This window comes from Drosophila albomicans, chromosome 3, assembly GCF_009650485.2.
Source record: "Drosophila albomicans strain 15112-1751.03 chromosome 3, ASM965048v2, whole genome shotgun sequence".
In the NCBI taxonomy this organism is placed as follows: domain Eukaryota; kingdom Metazoa; phylum Arthropoda; class Insecta; order Diptera; family Drosophilidae; genus Drosophila; species Drosophila albomicans.
Window position 1 is genome coordinate 4774399 of NC_047629.2, and position 24642 is coordinate 4799040.

Below are 24642 nucleotides of genomic sequence, written 5' to 3' on the forward strand. Positions count from 1 at the left end.
TCACACATTATCACTTTACATTGAAGGATCTACATATGTATCATCATTTTTCAAGGGTCCTAGAAATTGTTTCACCTTGTCTTTTTCCAAATCCATAAATATTAACACAGAAATTCAGATAGTTAAATAAAGTTTTTCCTATACAATAGCTGCCTATGCATATCTGCAAAGTCCTTCGCAGTCCTGCTATCATTGCAGATTACGAGTTACAAATCCTGCTGAAACACCAGCCGACTCAGGATAATGTTTCTAATCCTTTTGTATACAATTGTATGTCTTTAGAAACAAATTAGCAAATTAATAATTAATAAAAAATGAATTACTACTGTAAGCTTATGTTATCAACCAAATTTAATAAATTAAAATAATAAAGAAAATACGCTAAGACTAGCATAAAATAGAGAAAATATCTATTGATAATCTTACTTTGCTTAAATTATAAGTCAGAATTAAAGATACCATAAAATAAAACTTAAAGAAATGCATTTATTTAATATTTTCTCTTTACATTTCGAATCCCAACTGCGCCAAAATGAATGAAGAACAACTTGATTTAATCGATTTATATTTTTTTGTAATTTAACTTTTGTAAAAGTCGTAAAATTTTAAATTTAAGCTTCAGACTCTAATAACTAAAAAGAAAATTCGTTTTGCTATGTATTCAATGGATAAAAACACAAGTGATAAGGTTGAAGTTTTTATTTATTTATTGGTTTATTATATTTGCATATTTGGAAACAATTGATAATATCTTTTCAAATGAAATAGCATAACAAGTAAAAACAGATCTTTGAATAGGCGATTTTTCTTGGTTTCACATGACGAGTACGTAAAATAACAAAAAAATGTAATGGCTTAGCCTAAACAAAACATGGAATATTAAAATCGCATCGACGATATAACGCATAATCTACTATTATGATTACAATTATCATTATTATTGTTATTGACTAATTTGGCAATGCATTAGGGGAAGATTTCATTTAGGGGAGAGAGGAGGGAAACTAGGTGAAGGGATTTGGATTAACTAATGTTAATCACGGCATTGACACAAGGTTCGAATTGATTTATATATGTATGTTTTGTATATTCTCTTTCGATATTATTACATTTAAGTGGAGTAAAAATAGATAAATGTAATTGTGTAAATAAATTGACTATTGACTAGGGATAAATTTGTAGTTTCTTCTCTTTGCTAATTCGCTAATATGTATATTTGGAATAAAATGTAAGTGTAATATGTTGTTATGTGTGTGTGTATACAGAAAGTTCTCTCTGTATGAATGTGTTTATATGTATGTGTGTATGCAGTAAATTAATAAATTAAAATAAAATAAACAATTGTTATGGAAAATCATTGAAATGAATTGCACTGGGCGTCTACTTAGCAGTTAAAACATTAAATATGCCGTTGGCTTGCGCATACGCTAAGGGTTGCTTTGTTGCTTGGTTGGTTGCTTGGTTGGTTGGAGTGCTGCTTGCCTGTGTGGAGGAGAGCGAGAGATTCCTTAGCTGAGGGCCGATGTAATTCGCCGCGCAGCAATTGAATTTGAATGGTGCGCAACCCAGCTTAGCACGGCTAAGCCACGGCGAAAACTTATCTACAGCTGGTTCTAAACTAGACTACAAACAAGTTTCTTCGATTGGCAAGACTTTCGTTAAAAGCTAACAATTATCTTCTGTTGTCTTTTCATTTTTGTTATTGCAAACGTACTAGATGCAAAAATATTCTTAGAGAGCTGTGAGCTGTTCAAAAGAGTATCTTATAATATGTAAAGCTCCACACAATTATTGCTCACAATGGGCGTGGCATTGGCTGCACCGCCTGGGCCGCTAGTTTTCAGCGTAGGCGTTGCATTTGCCGTGTGGTTTGTGTCTAGGCTGAGCACAGATTGTGACTGTGACGGTGACGCCGGCGTCGAAGGCTGCGCAGACGCAACTGCGACGGTTGCTGGCGTCGCTGCCGACGGCGAAGACGTTGCATTCTGTATTGCTGCTGTGACCGTTAGCTTATTGCTACTGTTGTTGTTGTTGTTGTTGTTGTTAATGGTGGTGGCTTGCTTCGCTGGCACAAAAGGCACAGCGTTTTTGCTAGGCGTGAGTATCAAGCCTGCGTTAGGCGGCGACAGCGGCGACGGTGGAAAGAAGTCCAAAGGGTACTGCAATAAATAGACATAAATATCGAAATGCTTTACCTAGGTGCTATTGCTTACCAAGGCCTGATGTTGATGCGAGGGCGAATGGGCGCCCGGCTGGCTGTAGTAGGTGGTGGGCGAAACGGGCGGACTGGGGTACGGCCAGTAGACAAGCGGCGGCGGATAGAAGGCGGACGCATGATGATGGTGATGATGGTGGGCGTGCGCATGAGCATGCGTGTGGGCGTGGGCGTGATGAGCACGAGGCGTGGCCAGCAACGGAGTGTGGGGCGGCGGTGGGGGCGGAGCTCCGTAGGCCGGAAAATGTGCACCGAAATGAGCGCCCAGCACTGTGGCACCTAGAAAGGTCGGAGACAGAGAGAGGGAGAGAGAGCAAGAGAGAGAAACAGAGATTTAGATGAGAGTGCGGGTGGCATTTGCAAATGCAGCTCAGAAATGCAAATCAATCGGAATAAAAAACACATTTGGGCGTCAGTGTTGTGAGTATGGTTTGTAGGGGTTTCAAATTGGAACGGGAAGAGAGAGGAAAATCGGTTAGTTGAGACTTAAGAAAGCTAACGGTTATTGCTGTTTCTTGAAGCGACACAAAAACGATGAGGCAACTTTTCTAAGCTGCAACGGACAATGTTAAGGTTAGTTTTTTTTTTGTAGTTGTTGTTGTTGTTGTTGGTGTTAGGATTAGTTATGGTTAGTTAAGTTAGGTAGAATCGTAATCAAAAACACTCACCGTTTAGACATTTGCAAAATATGGTAGAGGAGACATGTAGTATAAATATAATATTTGGTAAGATTTTATTCAAGATGTAGTATATTTATATTTATATGACACGTATTCAGTATATAAAGTATACCATATATATTTAAAGTTTATGCATGTATATATTTACCACTTTACCCAGAGACCATGAATACATTTTTGCGCACATTGTAAATTCTTAAAACACTTCCCATCTGTTTTAATCCAAGCACCAATCAGCCTTCAAGAGGATAACATATCATTTCTTTTACGGTACAGAGAATATGTTTTGTATGCAAACCAAAAAAGTATACAAAATACCAAAAAAAATAATAATAAAACACACACATTGAACTTCGGGGACCACTGACAATATACGACGGTGAATGAGAATGTTATCGTTATCATTATGGTAGATACATTAGAGCTCAAATACATCAGTTGCCTCAACGCGTTACAAAAAAAGCTGTCGATCAACCGTATCTTTTGTTCTTTTCTTTTTTTTTTTTTTGTTACGTACAAATATGCAAGGATGTATGTGTCTTAAGAGAAAGAGAGAGAGAGAGAGAGGGAAAGATAGAGCGCTGCAGTTTGGTGGGTATTATTATATCTGAGACGCCATCTTAATAAATCGACGTTACATAGTTGCAAACACACACAAATTTTTAGGGAATAAAGAAGAGAGATAATCCAAAAAGTATATCCAATGTAGGAACAACTCGTAACGTCGTAAAAAATATCGCAACGGCTGCCGAGAACCGATAAAAGATGCGCCTGAACACATTTATAAAGCTAGGCCCAAGCCCAAGACCAAAGTTACAAATAAGTACATCCCCAGACACAGAATCATGTGAATTATTAAAGTAATAGACTCGAAAAGAGAAAGAAAAAGAGAAAAAGAGAGAATGTAGAAGTGGACTTTAGACGATTACAATTATAGCAAAGATTATTTGTCCGTTTTCGAAGTTAAGCAAATATAGAAAAGATATTTTGAAAAATTTATAAAGAGTGGGAGAGAGGGAGCGGGAAAGATGCAAGAATGCGAGATATATGTATGTATATAGCATTGTGTAAATATTTTTATTGAAGTATAAAAAATTAATAAAAAGTTTCGTTTGAATATCAAAAGACGTTTTGAATTGTGCGTTAAAAACTAATTAAGTTATTATTAATTATTAATTATGTTTTGTTTTTCGTTTTTTTTTTTTAAGTGGTGTCTTATGAGTTCTGCATGGAAGCCAAAACAAATATTGTCAATGTGTATTGCATTTATGCCAAAAATAAGACCCATGGGAAACCACTCGATTCTTGTTTAAGCACTAAAAGTTAACTAACAACTATATTAGACGCTAAGCTAAGAAAATCTTTCCCATGCTTTTCTGGTGTCTTCGAAATGTATCTTAGTTTTTCGAAATCTATTTTGAATTGCCGCAAGCAGTGCAGAACTGACTGTTAGACGCAGAAAAGGAGTTTAAGGTGCGGTGAAAAGTAGAATTTAAATTTGTGCAGAATAATAATAATATTCTTGAAATATTATTAAGGTCGCATTTAAGATATTGTCGATGTCATATAAAGGAGCAAATAGATTAATATAGTTTACTTATCAATAGTCCGCGAGTAGTTAAGAATGAATACAAGGACAGAGACGAACGGTTTGCATATATAGTTGTAAATCTATGGCAATTACCCAAAAATATCCAAAACCACATCACGAACGTACATAGATAATAAGCAAATTGATTGTGTTCCATATTTGTATGACTATAATCTATTGTATATTAATAATAATGATAAATTATAGGACAAAGAATGTGAGAGAGTGGGAGAGAAATAAAGAGAGAGACTTTTTGGATTAAAGACTAAAAATTAGTGATGACAAAGAATACACAATAAATAAATTCCGTGTTGATAGACGATTATCATCAAATATAGAAAAGTGTCTAATTTCCAATTTTGCGACTAACACCAATTACGCACACTTATAGATAGCAGATACATGTATGCGATTGATACACGATTTACGATATTCCCATCTTACGATATGCAAATATCATGAACATCGTTATCAATTTCGAATGGAGTGTGTTAAAGCTAAACAGCTAGCAACAGACGAGCATTACGATCCAACAATTAACCCAATAAAAAAGTGAGCAATGCGGTAGATATATGATTAAAAGTATAGATAAAGATAACATATAGATAAATGTGTGTGTGTTGTTAGACCGTAACACTCGTCGAGCTGCTGCCAATAGCAACAGGTAGACATAGGAAAAGACTTCTAGTGCTTACGAGATATGTATAGTATGTAAATTATTAACACTGATGCCAACCAATTTTACAACGTTGTACGGACTTAGAACTAGGTTTTGTTTTTGTCATTTTCTTCCATTATTATTATTAATATTATTACGATTTTTATTAATATTATGATTATTATTATTCTAAGTCTAAGTTGTCGCATTATATAATAATTTTGAAAAGATTTCGTCTTGTCGAATCTGTTGCACATTTCAGATATATATAATTGATTTTTTTTTTATTATTTTTTTTTTTTTGCTTGAGCCAACACCTGACGCCGTTCAAGCAGCGAGTGAGCAGAAAAATGTATATGTGAGTGTGTGTGCGTGTGCTTGCCATTGCTTAAATATTAGTTTATAGATTGCACTTTAAGGGGCGTGGCACACGCACACAGGTCACTTGAATGCTCGCTGCTTGAAGGACGTTAGCCTCTGTTGTTGTTGTTGTTTTCTTTTTTATTGAATATTAAATGTTGTTGTTGCGCTGACACACACACGCCCACGCGCTCACCTTCTACACCCACATACACTCACAGGAACACACACACTAATACAGAAGCACATTCACATACACATAGCTTAGTTAAGTAGATAAAAAGAATTGCCCTGAAGATTTATAGGATGTATATAAAATTTGTAAGATATTAGTTAGCTTGCCCCGATTGTAGGTGGGTGTCTGTGTGTGTGTGTGTGTGTGTATATGAGTGTTGTGTCTGCGTGTGTAAGTGTGTATCTATGCAACATATGTATGTAAGTGTTTGCATGTGTGCAGAGTATAAGTAATGCTAGACCATAGACAAAATGCTTAAAGTAATTTTCGTTTACTTTCGTTTTAAAAAAACTTAAACAACTACACAAAATTTCACTATAAAAAGTGTACGATAAAAACAAATTTTAAGCTCTAAAGAGTGTCTGGTATGTATGTATGTATGTATGAGTGTGGATGGATTTTCCAAGATGAGCGAGCAAAAGGTATGTATAAGTAAGGAATATATATAGGGTATATATTTATGTATGTATATTGCCACTCATCGCGCATTGCAAATGTCGTTGCTTTGAGGCTCATTGCCAAAGCTATCAATCAGACAATCAATCAATCTTTGCATTTGGAAATGAGTTTGGAATGTGCAGGAAGCCTTGGAGTTTTATCGATCGATCAAACAGTCATTATCGATCTGAATTATAGTAAGGTTTTCGAATACACTTAAGGTGCTGGAGCTTCAATCATGTTCAATCAGTCTTGCTAAACTGAATTCTCAAATATGCTACAATAAGTGTCAGCAAAGAATCAATAATAAAGTTTTGGAGTTTCAATCATATTGCTAAACTGAATTCTCAAATATTCTAAGGAAATCAATCACTCAATCATGTCTAATTTGGCATGTTAAATGAATCTATCATGATTGATGCACTAAATGGAGTTTCTTGCAGTTTCAATCATGTTCAATCAGTCTTGCTAAACTGAATTCTCAAGTATTCTGAAGGAATAAATCCCTCAATCATGTCTAAGGTGGCATGTGAAATGAATCAATCACGATTGATGCACTAAATGCCCGGATTATAATATGAATAGACGCTGTTGGGTGCCCGGGTCAAGGCCCGTTTAGCGGCACTGGCCGCAGCAGCGGCGCCTGCCGCATCCTGCTGGAAGGCATTCTCATAGGAACGCTTCATATTGTGCGATTGAAGCGCGAGGCCAGCATTGGAGCTACCACCTGCCGCCGTTGCGGCTGCACCACTCGGTGAGGTGGCAGCAGAGGCAGCACCGGCGAATTGATAGCCACCGGTTGCTGCGGGCATGTAGCCCAATTGAAAGGGTTGCAGATAGGGACGATGCATGAGGACAAACTGCGGCTGAGCGCCCATTGCAGCAGCTGCGGCAGCGGCAGCGCCTGGATGTTGCATGTACAACGGATGGGGCTGCAACATGGCAGCATTCGCATACATCTGCTGCTGTTGCTGCTGCTCCGCGGCCGCAGCAGCCGCCTGCTGGCGAGCCATCAGACTCTGCTGGGCAATGAACTGCGCTTGCTGCTGAGCCAACAGCGCAGGATTCGTGGCAGCCGCAGCGGCGGCGGCAGCAGCTGCTGCAGCAGCCTGGCTGCTGGGCGTGGACGGCATGGAGAGATTGAAGGGATAGGCCGCAGGTGCGGACGGAGCGAGACTCCTGCTGGACAGGGAACCCAGCGAGGAGTGCGTGGACATGGTGGCAGCGGGCGGAGCAACCATGAAGCCGGCCAAGCCAGCGCTTGGAGTGCCGGCGGTGGGCGGAGCGTGCGAGTTGCCGCCAAGCATCGAGGCAGCTGACGTTTGCAATGCGTGATGAGCTGCTGCAGCGACGGCTGCAGCGGCCGCGGCGTGTGTGTGTGCGTGCGCATGCGAGTGTGGGTGTGTGTGTGAGTGTGCGTGTGAGTGTGTGTGTGTGTGGGAGTGAGAGCTAAGTCCCTGTGCGCCGGCGGATGGCGGCGGCGGTTGAGCTAACATACCCGGAGATAGCAGCGATGGCTGCTTGCCCGCCGCAGCAGCTGCGGCAGCGGCGGCGGCAGCAGCAGCCAGATGAGCGTGGCCAGGATGTGGCGGGGGCGCCACTGGAGAGGCGAGGCCGCCATTGAGCACATGATTCATGTCATCGCCCGAGCACTGGAAGACCTCAATGTAGCGCAACTTCTTGCCAAAGACCATGTACTGATTGTGCTTGCGCTGAGCGCACAATCTGGCCGAATCCTCCGAGTCCATCTGGATGAAGGCCTCCCCGCTGGGCTGGCCCTGGCAAAAGCAAAGCTAGTGTTAGCATATCGAGTGATGGGATGGGAAGGGAAAAGAGCTCACCTGAGCATTGATGACCATGTGCACGCCCTGGTAGATAATGTGCTTGGCAAAGTCGTCCAGGAAGTGGAGAATGTGCTCGACCATCGCCTCGTAGGGCAGACCTCGCAGCCGAATGCAGTTCTTGGTCGTCCCGGAGGTGATGAGATGCTGTGGGGCATGGGTAAGTGATGGGCACAGGTTAGCGTGGCTGGCACTAGCTGACAGCGGGTTGAGGACGTGACCACCGGCGGCGGGACCCACCTGCGGCAGCAACGGCAACTGCATGGTGGGCAACTGTGCTATCAGCGGCGGCTGGCTGTGATTGTTCGATTCGTAGGTCTTCGGGTCCATCGATCTGTTCAGCACCTGCTGCACCTCGGCCGTCGTCGATCGGAAGAGTTCAATGTAGCGCTGTCCAATCGACTCCCGATGCCTTCCTAGGGCCTTAGGTGAATCAGCTTCGTTGGCGAACAGCACAAAGGCATCTCCGGTGGCTCGGCCATCCGGCTTCTTGACAAACAGCACTCCCTCGTTGCCGTCCAGGACATGACAAGGCGACTCACCGGTGGTAAAGAAATCCAGCTAAAGAGGGATTCAAGTCTTAAAGTATTTTAAAGGGACTTTCAAAGTGTCGACTTACCACTTGCTTGGCTGTGCAATCATAGGGCAATCCTCGCATGCGAATGATCACTTGAGCGCCCTTGGAGAGAAAGGCCTGCGCCTCATTCGATGCACCACCGGCGATGGCAAGGAAGTCCTCACCCGATGCGCGGTACACCTCGATGTAGCGAGCGCCAATGTGATGTTTGTGCCGCTTCAAAGCCATGTCGCGATGCTCCTGCGATACAAAGCGTATCAATGCCTCACCGTTGCGCCGTCCCAGCGGCGACAGACACAATGCAACGCCGCCTCTGCAAACAGAACGCGACACAAGAGAGAGAGAGAGAGGGGGAGAGAGAGAAAAAGAGTGGGGGAAGAGACAGGGAGAGAGAGAGAGCAGAAAGAGATTAAGTAGAGCATCTACGATAAAGGAAAAGCCGTACAGAATATTCAATATTCCACATTCCACACAGCCAAGAGCAGCGTAATCTGTCGGTGACCCAGCTGAACTCCGTCTCCGATAAGCGGAGGAGGGTTCCCGTCTTATCAATGGGTTACTTCCACATTCACTCGCATTCACACTCATAACATTCACATGCACTTACTTGGCTACGTTGAGTCCCCGAAAGAACTTGGCAATGTCCTGATCACTGCTCTGCCAGGGCAACCCACGGGCTCGCACAATGCAATTGCCGTCGACCTCGTCGTCAATTGAGCTGTAAGCAGAGGGAAAAAAGTATAGGGTATAAGTAAAGTGTAATTCTAGCGAAGTATTCACAGTGTTGAATTGCACACAAATTGCGAGAAGTAAAGTGCAACACGAGTAGGAACACAAGTTGCGTTTAGTTAAGTAGTAGATAAGCCTACATCTAGAAGGTTTTGGTTATTTATTTTTTGTATATTATGTACACCAATTTTCTTTATTAATATAATCATATTAGGAAAATTAATTTTCCCATTTTTATTCCTATAAGTTCAGTAATATGATCATTTATAACAGCGATTTTCATATATTTAACTCAATGGTTAATTCCTAATTAGAATTTCAGTTGTTAATCATGCTCAGCTCTAGATTAGTTATGCAACAGGCTAGACATCACACTTTTCAAGTCTTTGTTTAACCGTTTGTTGGTCTGTTGAGTTAAGTTCTGTTCGTTCGCTTGCTTCGCAACGCGTCGCGTCGCGTCACGTTTCGATTTTCAAGACCATAAACAATTTTTGCTGACTTTCCAAATAAACGCACACACACATTGTGACACACTCATATCGCCTCAGGTTTTTAGTGCTCTGCTTGTTTTACCTTTTGTTTTTAAGGGCCACCAATTAATTTGTTTACTGGAATAGGTTTTCTCTGTTTTGGATTGGTAGAATCGAGTATGACACACTTATTTGTCTACGATTGAGTTTCGGCGGTAGCGATAACAATAGTCACAATTCATCCAATTTCCAATTCCCTTTTCGATCTCCAAAGATGTGCGATCCGACTGTGAGTTCTTATCGTCTCCCAATCCAATCGTCGACTGTCGTTGGCGACAACGACAACGAACAACAAACGACGACGATCGACGAGCAAACAACGCTTCCAGTCTCTGAATGTCTGAGCATATTATTTATGAGGTTTTTGAGTGGATTTTGTATTGAGGCACGCTCGAAATAGTGCAGACCTTGACAAAATTGGAGCACTGCAGTCAGAGTAAGCCGCTGAATTTCAAACTGAGCGCATTTAGAGAGTATTCGGAAAGGCAGAGGGAGAAAGAGCGAATGAGAGCTCTTAACTTTTGCTGAAACCCAGACGAAGCCAGGTACTTAAGAATTGTCACGAAACTTATTCGTCTTCAACAAAATCTAATTGGTATATTTTCAGGCTTAGACACTTTACAACGCGCAAAGAGAATTTTAGTAAATGTTCGGTTTGGTTGTCATTTAAGTAATTAAACTTACCAAATGCCAGGCTCCAGTACCAGATTGACGAGTTCATTTGCATCAAATTTATGACCTATAAATGCAATACAAAATTCCTTACTAACAACAAAATCCCATCGAAATTTCTATAGATTGAACTCACCCGCTTGAAGCAATGTTTGAATCACAGTGACCATATCGCGAGATTCGCGTATATAAAAGTCATTATCTTCCACAGAAGTAGCATTGAGCTCTGCATAAAAGAGATTATTAGACACACAAAATAAATAAAAGGAAATCACAAAAAGCGTTTACCTTTTAGCATTTCACCTATGGACTGTGGTAAGGGGAGTGTAGGGGATTGCAGCATTTTTTTAATGTCCTTTAAGGGAACAAGAGCACGAGACAGATCACCGGACTTGTAACGCTGAAACTCCTTGCGAAGATCGCTGAATTGATTGTAGTAGGCAGGCAGCTCGACATCCTTGGCACAGGCCTCCCGATGAAGGCACTGACGAAGCGGCAGCTGCCCATCGGTGATCAGCTTGATCTCCGTATCTACGAGTGCGAGAGAGCGTAGATAAGCATCAAACTGAAATCAAAGATGTGAAAAATATTCGGTTTAGAAAATGTGCTTCTCAATCTTCGTTAATAATATAAAAAAAGGAAAGAGAGATTATTAATAATAGAATCGTTTAATAACATTCTATTCCTATTTTCCCAAAGCATTCTCATCGATAAGTTGATAGTTTCTGCTTTCGCAAAGAGTTAACCTCAGCTTCATAAAAATATTCAAGTGGAATTTAACTAAAGAGGTTGAAGTTCAAAAGCCAACTAATTGATTTGAGTGAACAAAAGACTTGCCCGGAGATTTGGATTAGTCTTCATGCAAATTGGCAACACACATTTCTAGGTTACAACAAAAGCGTTAATGCAATTGGCAATTTGTTTAAACCCGTTTAGCATTTTTTTCGCTTGCTGTAGCTATTCACAATTATTCTCAATTAAATAAAAAGCAATAACCGCAACGACAGCAACAACAACAAATATAATACTGTTTGCTTTTAGCCATGTCATCGTGAGTATATATATAAATATATATAGCGTAGCATTTGAGGCTGATGCTCAGACCCTTTTAGCGAGAGCCAAAGGTTTGTGTGTTTCAAAAGAGTTTGGCAGGGAATATTGCGAGATATAGCCACCGATCTAATAGCCATTTATTGTCGTACTCGTGTTGACCAAGCCAATTAGTATGCCAGCCAAGCAGAGCGAAGTGTATTGCGTCACAAAACTGTTTACGGATCTGACATCGACTAATCTCGAACGAATTACCAAAGATGCACTTTTCAGACAATGATAATACGATAATATGACATATAATTGGCATAGCGCATCCAAGTCCAACTCAATTAATGAGTCCAGAGTGCAAAACTGATCTTAATGATCTTTTGTTAAGCATCTCTGGACATTATCATCTCAGGGTTAGCTCCGTAGTTCATTAAGTTAACAGCACAGTCGGAGGTCGCGCCATTTTATGTATGTTCACTAATAATCGTTATTAGTGAACATACATATTTTCATTTTTGATTTAAAAATATCAAATAAAAAGTGTAACACTCTACTGCACCCAAGTTTATAGTGCCTCGTTCTCGATATGATCTTGTTTATCGCTGACTTATCTACTTGAGATCGATCTACATTAATATTTACCGGTAATGCTTACAAATCCATAACTACACACGGGCTGAGAGACCGCGAGAGAGGACGAGAGAGTGTGAGAGAGCATAAGAGAGCGACTGGGAACGCCGGAGGCTTGTCGAATTTCTCAAGTGACGCCCTTATCAGTCTCCTGATAAGATTGCAGCCGGCAACCGACAGCGACAGCGACGGCAATAGTTCTCCAATCATTTATACCCATCGCATAACATGCAATCCTCAGTGACTCGACAAGAAACAACGTCATCGTGAGCCATTGGAATCGTATGTGACGTTTATCTACAATTCTAATAGATCTAATAATTGGATTGTGATAGATAGCTTAACTTATGCCTATTTTGGGGTTTTTTAGTAATGTATAAAAGTTGACAAGCAAAACGCGATTAAAAAATACTCAATGAATTAAATCGACAACATAATATTTGGTATATCAAACAAATGATTGACTATGAAAATGTTATTAAGCAAGGAAGAAGGTGATTTAACTTTTTGGTTCAATTGGAAATTAGCTTTCCCTTTAATATAACCAACTTTCAATTTGTGTTTATCATTTCCTTGAGTCTTTCACTTTTGTAAATTGTTTGTTATCTTGTAGTCTACTAACATAAAGCTACTCTAAAATCCGTAGCATGTTTCTAATTCTTATCTTTATAGTTTTTATACCATTTATTTCCTATTTTATACCGCTACCCATAGAGTAAAAGGGTATTATAGCTTGATGCTCCAGGACTCCATAATGTATGTATATATTCCTGATCAGTGACAAAAGTCAAGACGACATAGCCGACTTGGGTTTAAAATCTGGTATATATTATACTCCATGGTATATTTTACATGTCGATATATCAAATATAGCATTCGGTATTTAAGTATATCTTAAATACATTTAGTTGGTATATTTTAACTATAATGCCACATTCGCTTGGATTTATTCTTTTTTAAATTGGGTATCTCGCAGAGATGTTCGCTTCCTCACTTGTTATTAGAATGTTCTTACCTCCTCAATTGCCTCGGTTAAGGGCTTTCCAGCAGCCTGTGCCTCGGCAATGGGCAGAATGAGTTCGCTGCTGTTCTCCAATGTGGTCAGGCTGAGGCCATTACTGGAACCGGAACTGTTCCCGCTGATTGCAGAATTTGTGATGCTGTTCGTTGAATTGTTGTTGTTATTATTGGTGGTGTTATTGCTAGAACTATTGTCGCCAGCGTAGCCAATGGCCAAAGGGGGTGAGCATGCTGTGTTGTTAGTAACATTCGAGTTATCCGAGGAGCTGGATATGGTGCGATCCTTGATGAAGTAGCCATCGGGTCGCACGAGTATTTGTTTGGTGCCAATGATCTGGAAACAGGAAACAGAGTGGAATAGATTAGATTGTTACTCCATTTTTGACTCGATATATAAATCGAATAACTTTGAACCCCCTGGACTCGAGGTCATCCCATCTTTGCTACCAAAATACACTTTTGGCCTTATCACGCCATAAACGTAGCCATTTTTGGCTGCAATCTGAAAACGTGAATCGGTTTTTATCACAGCACTTTGGCACCTGCTCTATTTAGTTCATAGTATTACAGTTGGTCTGGAATATTCACTAATCGAATTCAAGTGTGATTCACATTTCCCATTCTCTAGTATTATAATCAAGAAGCAAGAAACAAGACTGTTTAACATACACCAAGTCTGGGCAACGCTTGCGTCAGCGGATATGTGACGGAATCGAAATCGAAATCGGATTCAGAATGGGAATGGAAATCGGGTAAAGAAATTGAACCTGGGAGGAATCGAACACAAACTGCAGGTAGCTCAGAACTATGCAAATATAGAAAAGCAAAACTAAACACATATTGTAAACTGTTTTCGGAATTTCGTATTACTTATTTTTGACTTCTGATGCCATACGATTTGCATAGCTTTCGAATATATTGACAATGGATACACACCACTACGCTTACTCTATACTCGACCAGTATCTGGAAGCCATATGAAATATTTATGAGAGGCGAAATGTTAAATTCATCAAGAAAAGGAAACAAAACCACAATGGTTCCCCCCTCATACGATGTGTAGTCAATCTGGGGTTAAGGTGTAAGCTAATTATGCACAACGACCCAAAATAGCAAACACAACATTACTTTCAACAGGAATAGTTAAGAGAACGAGGAAACGAGGAAGGAAGAAAGCGATAAAGAGAAAAACTTTACAAGCATTTTGAAGCATTCACAATTGTGGAAAATTTAGATCAAGCCACACTCGTATTAACCCATTGAAAACCAGTCTATTAGTCTAATAGACTAGACACTTATATGAGCCCCCGTTTCTAGATCAATGAAAACGTGCCATAGTCAAAGCCAGTTATCAGCTCTCAATTCTCAATTCAGTTCTCAATTCTCAGTTTGCGAGTGAAAACTAAATGCAATCTGATTGAATTTCAATTGCCGTTTGGTTTAGTCGCAGTTAGTTGGTTAAATTAAGCTGAAGATTGGGATTGAGTTTTCAGCTTAAGATGTAGTCGACATATAATCTTCCCGGCTCTCCTCCCCCTTCCCCTTTCCTTCTTCTAATGCATGTTAATTAACTTTAATTGTTGTCAGACGAGTCATAACTAACCTGTAATTAACATGCCAATAATTGAATGTAGATATGTGAATGTGAGTAGTCTGTCAAGCAATTTTGCAGTTACAAGAAATCTATGTTCATTTTATGAGAGAGCGAGAGTGAACTCTATGTTACAATGTTGCATGAGAGGAAGTCTCACCGAAGAAGGAAACTCTTGACAGATTTTTGTATTTTTCGAAAGTCAAACAACTGTTAAATTGAGATCATCAGACTTTGAGAGACAATCAATATAATAGGGGAAAATGTAGTTTATTATTTAAATAAAAAAAGGTTCAATTAAAATATAATTAATGGTTGAACAAGAGCTGCAAGCTTAGCTAAAATATATTCTGGAAAACTACTTAGGTGCAATTGAATATTAATGAAGTAGGAAAGTCTTCAGTCAATTACATAAATAGGAACGTTACACTTTGTGCGCTGGAAAAATGCAAAAATTTGTAGAAAATAATCGAGAGTACACAACTGAAAATTATGCTACAATATTTTAGAACACACAATTAATTATAAAACTTAATCGAACTTTAGCTTATCTTTTAATATTGTCATTGCTTGTTACATTATTTGTTAATTTCGTTTTTTACATGCTCAGAACTGAAAGGTAATATTGACTGAAATAAACTTCGAGAAAATGCTGGCTAAATGATTGTAACATAAACTCTTGAACATTTGTAAATAAAGAGAGAGCTACCGCTCGCTGCCACAATAGTTAATTGTAAATAAATAAATAAGCCATTGGTCATTCCTCTAAATTGTCAAAGAACTTTGAGATAAGGAAATCTTTGCTGATATATCATGAGTGTACAAAATACACACGATTAGACACAACAAAATTTGAATTCTAATCAAGAATTTTCGGCGTGCCAAAATAGTGAGCTGCGATGTGAATTGCGCTCCATTTGGCAGGTTAATTGCAGGCAATAATATCTAAAAATTATATTACAAATCAAAATAGTCATGTCAATGCCACAATAACGAAACCCAATTATAATTTTTCCATGCTTTTTGGGCATTGCTTTTGCGTCAGCAAACCACTAGCAGCATATTTCCAATCCAATAAATACTCGTTCTCTCTCATTCATTAGTTTCAACATGTTTAATCCGTACGAAGAGCATGAGCCAATCTTTTTTCTAGTATATTAATTGAGCAACTAAACCAGACTACTCGATTTTAATATGTTTTAAGCGGACTAAGTGTGGGAGTCTTTTACTTAAATTGTCTACTTGCTGTATAAATTTGTGCTTTATAATTGGTTAATAAGGTATGCTAAAAATAGCAGTTGTTTTCCGTTTCTATAAATATAAAATTAAGTATTATAATGAAGAAAAAACACTCTTTTATATTTAAAGAGTTTCAAAGTTAACATTTCCTAAAAATTGCAACTTTTCAGTCAATGAACGATAAATTAAAATAGATGATAAAATTTGGGTAAAAATGAGAGTAAACTTAATTTGATGTACATTGACAAACGAACTGTCTAGACAAATATAAAGTGAATAATTTTTAAAATGTGCACTAATAGAAAGCTGTTTCTAAGTGAGAAAAACTTTCGAGTTAAGCTTCTTAGGCAATAAATTCCAATTGGTGTTTAGAAATGAAATATATATATTATGTATGTTAACAAATTTGCATAGATTTGGCAAACTAAAACTAATATTCGTCTTATAAATAGATATTATAAATGATCACGAGTTCGCGTTGCCACTAAATGATCAATTTCGAAAGCTGACCCACTCGAACTGTCGACATGGTCGAAAGGTCCAAACATTTTAATTAAATCTAATGAACTCTGAACCAGACAGACGGGGACTCACCGCTCAGCATTAACATAATAACGGGTCATGTTGAGCCAAAGCGAGTTAAACAGACTATTTTGGGAAAGTCAGTCTGACTTTGGCAGTAGCTAATGCTAGGCTAGTAAATTAATCATAAATTGGCCAAAAAGCGTGAAATGATAATGGCTAAGGGTGAACGCCAGACTCCCTACTGGGCTGTGCTGTATATAATCGCGACTATTCAATGCCAGTGTGACCCTGCCATTAAAAAACACTTAATGTCATTCACTTTGACAATAAAGATGCACTCACAAAAATATTGCGTGTTAGAAACGTAATGGAAACTGAAACAAAGATCGAGATGGAATTGAAGATAGAGCGGCGATGGAGAAGATTGTGCGATTAGCTTTAGTTAATGTCAACCTCAGTCTGAAGTAGACAGAGACAGAGGCAGAGTCAGACAAACATCAAGTTAAATGCCTGTAAATACTACGTCTGTACAGATATAATGCCAACGCTGTTTTCTTCATCCCAACCTAATGCTTATGGCGTAGAATACAGACACGCAGCTTTAAAAAAGTGCATGCCGATTGCCGGGGAAGGGAGGGGAAGATGGGGAGGGAGCTGAGCTAAGTAACGTCAGGCAGGCAAAGCTTTGTGTACTGTTGTCGAGTATTTCGCAAATAATATTACGTATACTATTGAAATTATTGACCAGACAATATCTAGATAGACGAACCCAAAGACAAAAAGCTGTTTTGCATGCAAATAAAACTTTAGCTCGAGGGAAATTCATGGAAAATCAAGGGAAAAATAATATAAAGATTTGCTAGTTGGCTGCAATAATTGAACAAATATTTGCGAGTTTTCATTATGGTCAAACAAAAGAACTCTTTTATTTATGTCATTTAATTGAAAGATGACTTTAACTTTTACAGGGAAATCTTAAAATGATTTCGACAATAGATTGGGGATTTCTCAATTATCAATCGCGAAGTCAAACAAAAGATTTCAACTTTTACTTGAAAACTATTGCTTTTAGAAAAGCAAATACACGTGCTGAATCCAAAAGTCATATTGCATGTCTATATGCGTTATTTGTGGGCATTTCGTAATTCCATATACATAGATTTGACTACGTTTAAGTCATTTTCAAACAATTAGTGTCAATCGCTAGGCAAACTCAAAATATGCAAATACTTGCGGTATTGCCAGTACTTATTTATATAGTGGATGCATAAGGTTTATGCCCTTTCCTTTCCCCCATCCGTTTCCTCCTCTAACGCTGTCATTCTCCCGCTCTCTCTCTTTTTTTTTGTCTTTTATTGCCTTGCCCAATTCTCGCATTTTCTATATGTTTAATTGCAACCTAAGTAGGAAACACTCAGTGTCCTAATACGGTATTAGATTTGGAATACATCACAATGGAATACCCTGTAAATTTCAAAGGCAATTGGATAGTTACAAACTTTAGGGTCAATGTAAATAAGCTACAGTCTGATAGATATATTATTATATTTCGTTCGCTGAATTTTAATATCAACAAAATGTAGTCCAAGGAATAATATCTGACAAGTTGATTACCCTAGCAACTTGACTGCAGTTCTTAAAAATAATTTATCCACAAAACTAACCACTTCGCAAATATCTTTTTATTTAAAAATACTTTAGAATATCCAAATTTAGCCAATCTATTTTATACGTCTACACTTCAATTCATTGTATAGATGTCTATATCAGATGTCAGATTGCTCTTGTTGAAACAAAATGATTTACTTGGTATTCGTCAGCAAATCAAAGTCGAGATGCTTCTATTATTTTTGGTTGACGTTATCGCACAGTATCTATCAATTAAGCACAATAAAAAGCATCAAACAAAATGGCGTCGAAGCAAGGGCGGTGCTGACAAAGTCTATTTATAAGGTTGAGAAACTCACCTGTCCCGTGGTTACTTCCAGGAGAACATAGACCAGTAATATGATTTCCTTTTCATCAGAGCCAAGTCCGGGTCCATTTTGACCACAGGTGGCAATGTAGAGTGAGACAACGTGTTCTGGTACCTGCATTATGTCTTCTTATCTGTAACTACTGTTAGATTTGTGTCTCAGATTCGATTGATTTCGATGTTTAACTTTCTATTTGCTTTCAATAGCAGCAATTGTTTATTAATGTTGTACGAGTAGTTACGATGCAGTTCATTTGGTTAGGAACACATTGCAGCAATGCATTCTATGATTGTTGAGCCATTGGAAATACCTGGAAAATGAGAAAGTACAAAACGATTGTTTAATGAGGTTAAAAAGTGAATGGATGAGTGCTGGTTGCACATTGTGATGTTTGAACTTTTTATCACCAGAAAATCAACGCAACTAAATAGCTAATTAAAAATGCATTCAAGAAAATGTCAAACCAATGCGAATTGGCAACATCGCAACACTTCGAGCTTGAGTTGCCAATTGGATATTCGAAATTCGAAATTCGAATGACGTTGCCAATTGCGTTAGGATGCGAAGTTGCCAATTTTCAGTTTGAGCGACATTTAACTACGACTAAGTCATCAAGTCTCTAAAATGCCTTAAAGCATACCCAAAGAGGTCAAATTGAAATTATTAACCTGCACACGACGATTTGAAATTTAATTTGGCACCCCTTCTACACCTTCTTCTCTCTTCCCTTCTTAGCTACAGCTTATAATACAGACAAATGGACAAAGTCAAGCAAAAGGCGAATGTGGAAACGACAACAGCGACAACAACGAAAATTAAAGTGCAATTTTATGAGCATTTTTAATGTGAAAAGTTTTACTTTTAATGAAAACAGCAAATACAGACGAAAAAAAGCACATACTGCTACATATACGTGTATATACACGAACAGCATCAAACTCTGCCCGACTGACTGAATGACTGACAAAGGCAGGCAAAGGTCGACGGCGTACTTGGGTTAATCGGGGTGCACAGGCGCACACCACTCAGCACATCGCCGGAGACTTGTCGCAATCGCTCGCTTTATGATGCCTTTTTGTTGAAATTAAAATTTAAAATAATGCAAAAACAACAATAAGTCCAAGATTGTGTAATTAAGACAAAACCAAAAGCGATTTTTAACAGTTTTGCGACAGTTTCTCAAGTCTCGAATTTCTTACTTGTTTATTTTGGAGTCTTTGCCTTTGTTTTTATTTTATGCATTCGTCTTCGTGTTTTTTAGCTCTCTACTCTTGGATAATAACTCATATTGTTTAACTCCATTTTTTTTTGTGTGCTGCACATTTCCGTAGTGGAAATGGGCAATGTGTGTGTGTTTTTTTTTTGTAGTATCATCGTATTCAACCATGAGGTAATGCTACGACAAGTAATGAGTTTGCTCTTCAGACTTTCAGACTTTTGCAATTTACAATGTGGTTTATTTCCTCTTTCTGTCGCTAATCACATACGATAAATGTTATGTTTTTGTTTGTTAATCTAAGAACTCGCATCATCAGAGATAATATTCAATGAATCTTAATGAAATACGTGTAAATAGTCTAGTTTTAAAATGTTATAGGTTTAATGCTAAGAGTTGGTAATCAAACAAATATTCGAATAGTGCTCGCCCTTCTAAAACTTATTTCGATGTTTATCGTAATGTTAAGTGTAATTGTGTTTTCTATAAGTACTTACAAATATGTACATAAATATGTGGAGCAGTACATTTTCTTAGTTTGCTATAGTTAATAGTTGCAATCGATTCTAGAGATAATAGCACACTACTGACTGAAAGTGAGTTATTAAATGTTCATTAGAAAGTACTAGAAACTCTTTGAAAATTTATGATATCTTAAATAGTTCATAAATCATAGGATTTCAGTTGAACACAGTAATTACTGTATGGATGAAGCGTGTTGATTTTATTTGATTTTAATGTCAATATAATATATAGCAAGCATGATTTAAAAGTTTTCCGTATATATGTACGTTAGTTCATTAGTGTGAATGGTCTCTAAATATTTTTTATTAAGTGTACTTGAAATTGACCGTTAGCCGTTACACTTCACACATTGTCTTTTGCAATTGAACGAATTTCCCTTTTGTTTAACACATCAAAACTCAACGAAGCCTGAATAAGAGCTGACCAAGGCGTTAGTTAATTTTTTGAGTACTAAAAAAAAGTTACAACAGTTTTCACTGAATTTCAAACGGAGAAAAACTTGATACGAAGTGACAAAAACACAATAAATCTTATTTTTCAGTTGAAATTTGAAATTTCTCATTAATGAATAACGGTACAAGATACGCTGCGGCCTCTTTGGGTTAATTAGAACGGGAAGAAAGCTTCAAAGCAGAAACTTCGAAATGAATGAAAAAAAACTTCATTAAAGAAACAACAGAAACTGAGCAACGGTGACGTTACGGTTTTTCTCTAAAGACAATGAAACCCAAATTATAACCAATACTACTGTAAATTGGTAACAGCTGCAACGATATAACAAGTCGACAATTAGAAGACCTCAAATGCAATTTATTAAGTGGCAAATTATTTATTTGATATAAGTTATAATAGGCGAAATTAATTGTTCAAAGCACACAATTAATATTTCAATCATATACAAAGCTTTTTCTTTTAATCAGATTTCTATGAGACTTTCTACAAAATTTAGTAACATTTTTGTTATTTCAAATAAAACTTAATCGTGCAATTTAATGGATTTCCGAACATTATTGGAAATAGGAATATTAAGTTTCCGGATAGTTTGTATATTAAGTTATTTAATTTTATTCTTTTATATAATTATTTAAAACACAGATTGCACCTGTATTAAACTCTAGCGATTTCCAAAAACAAATCATTTAGATTATTACTTCTATCCTAACTGTTGATCGTATCTACCTGTCGATCGCTTAAGTCGACTTGACTCAAGCTTTCTCAGTTATCTTCTCATCTCTTTAGCTCGTTTTGGGAGTCGTCAATGGAATGCTTGGAATTTTCAGCTTGGATTATTGGATATGAGATTCGCATTGGAGTTGAAATTAGTGTCGTGTGCCATTACATTTCGTTTTTGCCAACAGGAAACTTATGATTGCCACAAATTGCAGGTGAAATGCCAATTGCGAAACTTATCTCTATCTCTTTCTTTCTCAGTTGCATATACTAAGCCAGCAAGTGCAGCTGTAATTATTGTTGTTGTTGTTGCTGTGATTCTGTTTGCAATCTGGCTGTCAAAAGTTAGCATAAAAAGCACAGTGCAGACTTACAAACCACAGTGGTAACAACAACAGAAACAAGCCTCTCACAACGCAGCAGCAGTCAAGTTTTAAAGCTTTGAAGCGTCGGTGTCGACGTCGACTGCGACTGCGAGGCTTCTGCTGCTGTTGCTGCTGCTGCTGCTACTCTGATGGTTCGCTCTTTTTCTTGTCTGTGTAACTGTAAATATGTTTTCACTTTGTTATGTTTGCGCATCTGCTTTTAACTTGGTCCGTCTTCAAACTGTTGTTGTTTTTGTTCATTCATTCGTTTATTCACACTGCACACATACACACACATGCACATATATCTGAAGATACACATATGCTATAGTACAAATATAATTGCGTCTGTGTACACGTTATGGTTGTATGTGTGCCATTTTAAAACAAATTGAATTACAACTTACACCAACAATGACGCCAACGCTTTAAGCTCTCTTTTTCTTTACCGTTATTAAGATGCCTCTGCATCAGGTTGTTGTTGCTTTAGCTCTCCTTCTTCCCTTGCACGTTTTCTACGTTTGTTGATCTCAACGCGATCTTAACACATTGCACTCGTTGTTCCTGTTGTTGTGGTTTTGACTGTGATTATTATTATTGTTTTTACTGTCGCTGCTTTTCACAATTTTTTATTGCACTTTCTTTTCTGATTGTTTAACAATTTAACTGCTCACACATACACAACGCTTACACATCTATACATGCGAGTGTAGAGTGCATGTGTGAGTGTACGTATATGTAAAGCTTTTATGTACTTGTGCTTCTTTTGCTAGTCACACTGACTAGCACTTAGTGAGTTACGTTACGTTAGCTTTGCTTTGCTTTGCTTGTCTTTTGCCTTTCCACGACGCGTCGACGCGATCTTAATACCAACACGTACAAGCGGACAGCGACGCCGACGTCGGCTTCGGCTTCGACTTCGACTGCGGCTTCAACGTTATAACGTTACCGTCAACGTCGCGACGGCGCACACATGCAAACAAAAAACAAGTCACTTTTTCGCCTTCTTTGCTGCTGTTGCTGCTTCTTCTACTACCAACAGCCACTTTGTATGTAGTTTGTATGAGTGTGTCTCTTTTTTTCCTACTGTTACTGTTGTTTGTTTTCTTTCTAGTTTTCGACTAAAATGTGTGCGTGACTACATGTGTGTGAGTACGTGTGTGTGTGTATTAAGTTTTATTACTGCTTTGTTAGCGACGTACGCGTGCGTCTGTCTCCAGGTTAAAACAGCAACTGATCGACGTCGTGGGCCACAGGTAGCCACGAAGGTAAATGAGCTGCGCTTGCTCGCCTATGTGTGTGTTGCTCACTGCTGCAGAGAGCTTGTGTGTGTGTGTGTGTGTGAGAGTAAGAGCATAACAGTGTGAGCGCGCTCTCAGCTAGCGGCTCAGGTGTATGGGCCACTTAGCTGTTGCTGTTGCTGATGCCAAACAAGATTCCAGCACGCAAACGCACAACAACAACAGCAGCACAAATAATACCAAGTCTTGGCTAAATTAGTGAGTTTGCCAATCGGCAGTTGGTTGGCAACGCGTTGCGCCCAATTGTGTATGCTGCACTGAGGCAAATGCCAAAGCACTACAACAGTAATGAAGTAATGAATGAATGAGCTGCAGCAACAACAACAACAACACCAAAACACCGAAAGCAGTGTCGTTGTCAAAGGGGGTCGCAGACACACACACTCACATAGCAACCTTATTGCAGTTTTCCCACGCTGCGCATACAACGACAGCGTCGAAAGACAGTTACGCTCATTGAGCCATGACTGGCTTCGCTTCGCTCTCTGGCTCTCGTATGCTCTCTCGCGCTCTCGCTCTCCCTCGAAGTTACATACCTGCGCAAGACGCTCGCGCAGCCCCCGCGCATCGACACATTGACTCACCTGTACACCAGCAATATACGTATATATATGTGTGTGTGTGTGTGTGTCCATTCTGTCTCTTTCTCTTCTTCTTGCTTAATTACCAACAGAACTGCCTACGTACTTACCTGTTTGCATTTTTCAATCGTTTTATTCCCAATTCCATGCGAGCCATTTTCCTTTATTTGCATGCATTAAACATTATTAACTCAGTGTCTGCCGATGATAGTTACAAGCTCAGCAATTATCGTATCTAGGGTTTATCAAAGACTATTTAACGCTAAAACAGAGAAGAAGCACTCTCTCCACCCGTTGACAGCAACAAGCGACGACAACTAACTGAAAGAAGCAAAGTGTAATCGCGTTATGGTCAAAACCCAAAAGAGAGAGCGAGGCCCAAAGTCACACAGAGAGCGCAGAGTGAGTGACGGAGAGTGTTGGAGTGTGTATGTGAGCGCCAAAGTATTTGCTACGATTGTGGAGTCACTATACGAAAACGTTGTTATTGTTGCTTTGCATGTCATGCAGATCGTAACTAAACGAATATCGTTGTGTGATAGTAACAAGCGGAGATAGCAAATCTAGTGAGTATCGTAAATCGGAAGATTCGTGAATTAATTATTGAAGAATGCAGAATTTTACTTCATTCTTCTAAGCATTCTACTATATTAGTGCATACCCATCCGAGATCGTAGATTAAAGAATCGGCATATGAATTTAAAGAAAATAAATAATAATACAATTTTGATATCTTCTTTTTATCTAGATTTCCTTGGAGTATCGTAACTCAGAAAAAAAAATTATTCTGATTTTTAAAGTTTGATACATTTTCAGGAAATTGAGAAAATATCTTTGCTATGGAGATCGTAACTAAGCGAATATCGTTGTAATGCAAGCAGATATCGTAAATCTTTCTCACGAAAATCGAAATTGAACAAATATCGTAAGACGGGT

At 38.5% G+C, this 24642-nt stretch overlaps 1 protein-coding gene across 6 annotated transcripts; it reads right to left on the reverse strand.

Moving 5' to 3' along the window:
• Window positions 1-693: 693 nt before the first annotated feature.
• Window positions 694-24010, reverse strand: LOC117567296 (RNA-binding protein fusilli). 6 transcript variants are annotated; one of them, XM_034247178.2, is made up of 14 exons: window positions 22274-23046; window positions 18540-18858; window positions 13213-13551; window positions 10815-11091; window positions 10663-10752; window positions 10539-10593; window positions 9203-9313; window positions 8638-8908; window positions 8259-8579; window positions 8019-8165; window positions 7676-7955; window positions 6974-6979; window positions 2214-2494; window positions 694-2159 (listed from the first exon to the last, which is right to left on the reverse strand). In XM_034247178.2, exons 2-14 carry the CDS (start codon window positions 18666-18668, stop codon window positions 1764-1766), a joined length of 2703 nt encoding a protein of 900 aa, XP_034103069.1. In that variant the 5' UTR covers window positions 18669-18858; window positions 22274-23046; the 3' UTR covers window positions 694-1763. The 6 variants fall into 6 exon arrangements, with proteins under 6 accessions (XP_034103069.1, XP_034103068.1, XP_034103067.1 ...); XM_034247177.2 differs by lacking the exon at window positions 6974-6979 and having other exon boundaries at window positions 8019-8579; XM_034247176.2 differs by lacking the exons at window positions 694-2159; window positions 2214-2494 and having other exon boundaries at window positions 4144-7955.
• Window positions 24011-24642: the final 632 nt, after the last annotated feature.

Bases quoted from the DNA above. Each gene is read 5' to 3' on its own strand.
- LOC117567296 (XM_034247175.2), bottom strand. From the start codon at position 18,668: ATGCAGGTACCAGAACACGTTGTCTCACTCTACATTGCCACCTGTGGT. The intron at 8,580-8,637 runs GTAAGTCGACAC...ATCCCTCTTTAG, and splicing joins ATTGCACAGCCAAGCAAGTG to CTGGATTTCTTTACCACCGG. The intron at 7,956-8,018 runs GTGAGCTCTTTT...TGCTTTTGCCAG, and splicing joins ACATGGTCATCAATGCTCAG to GGCCAGCCCAGCGGGGAGGC.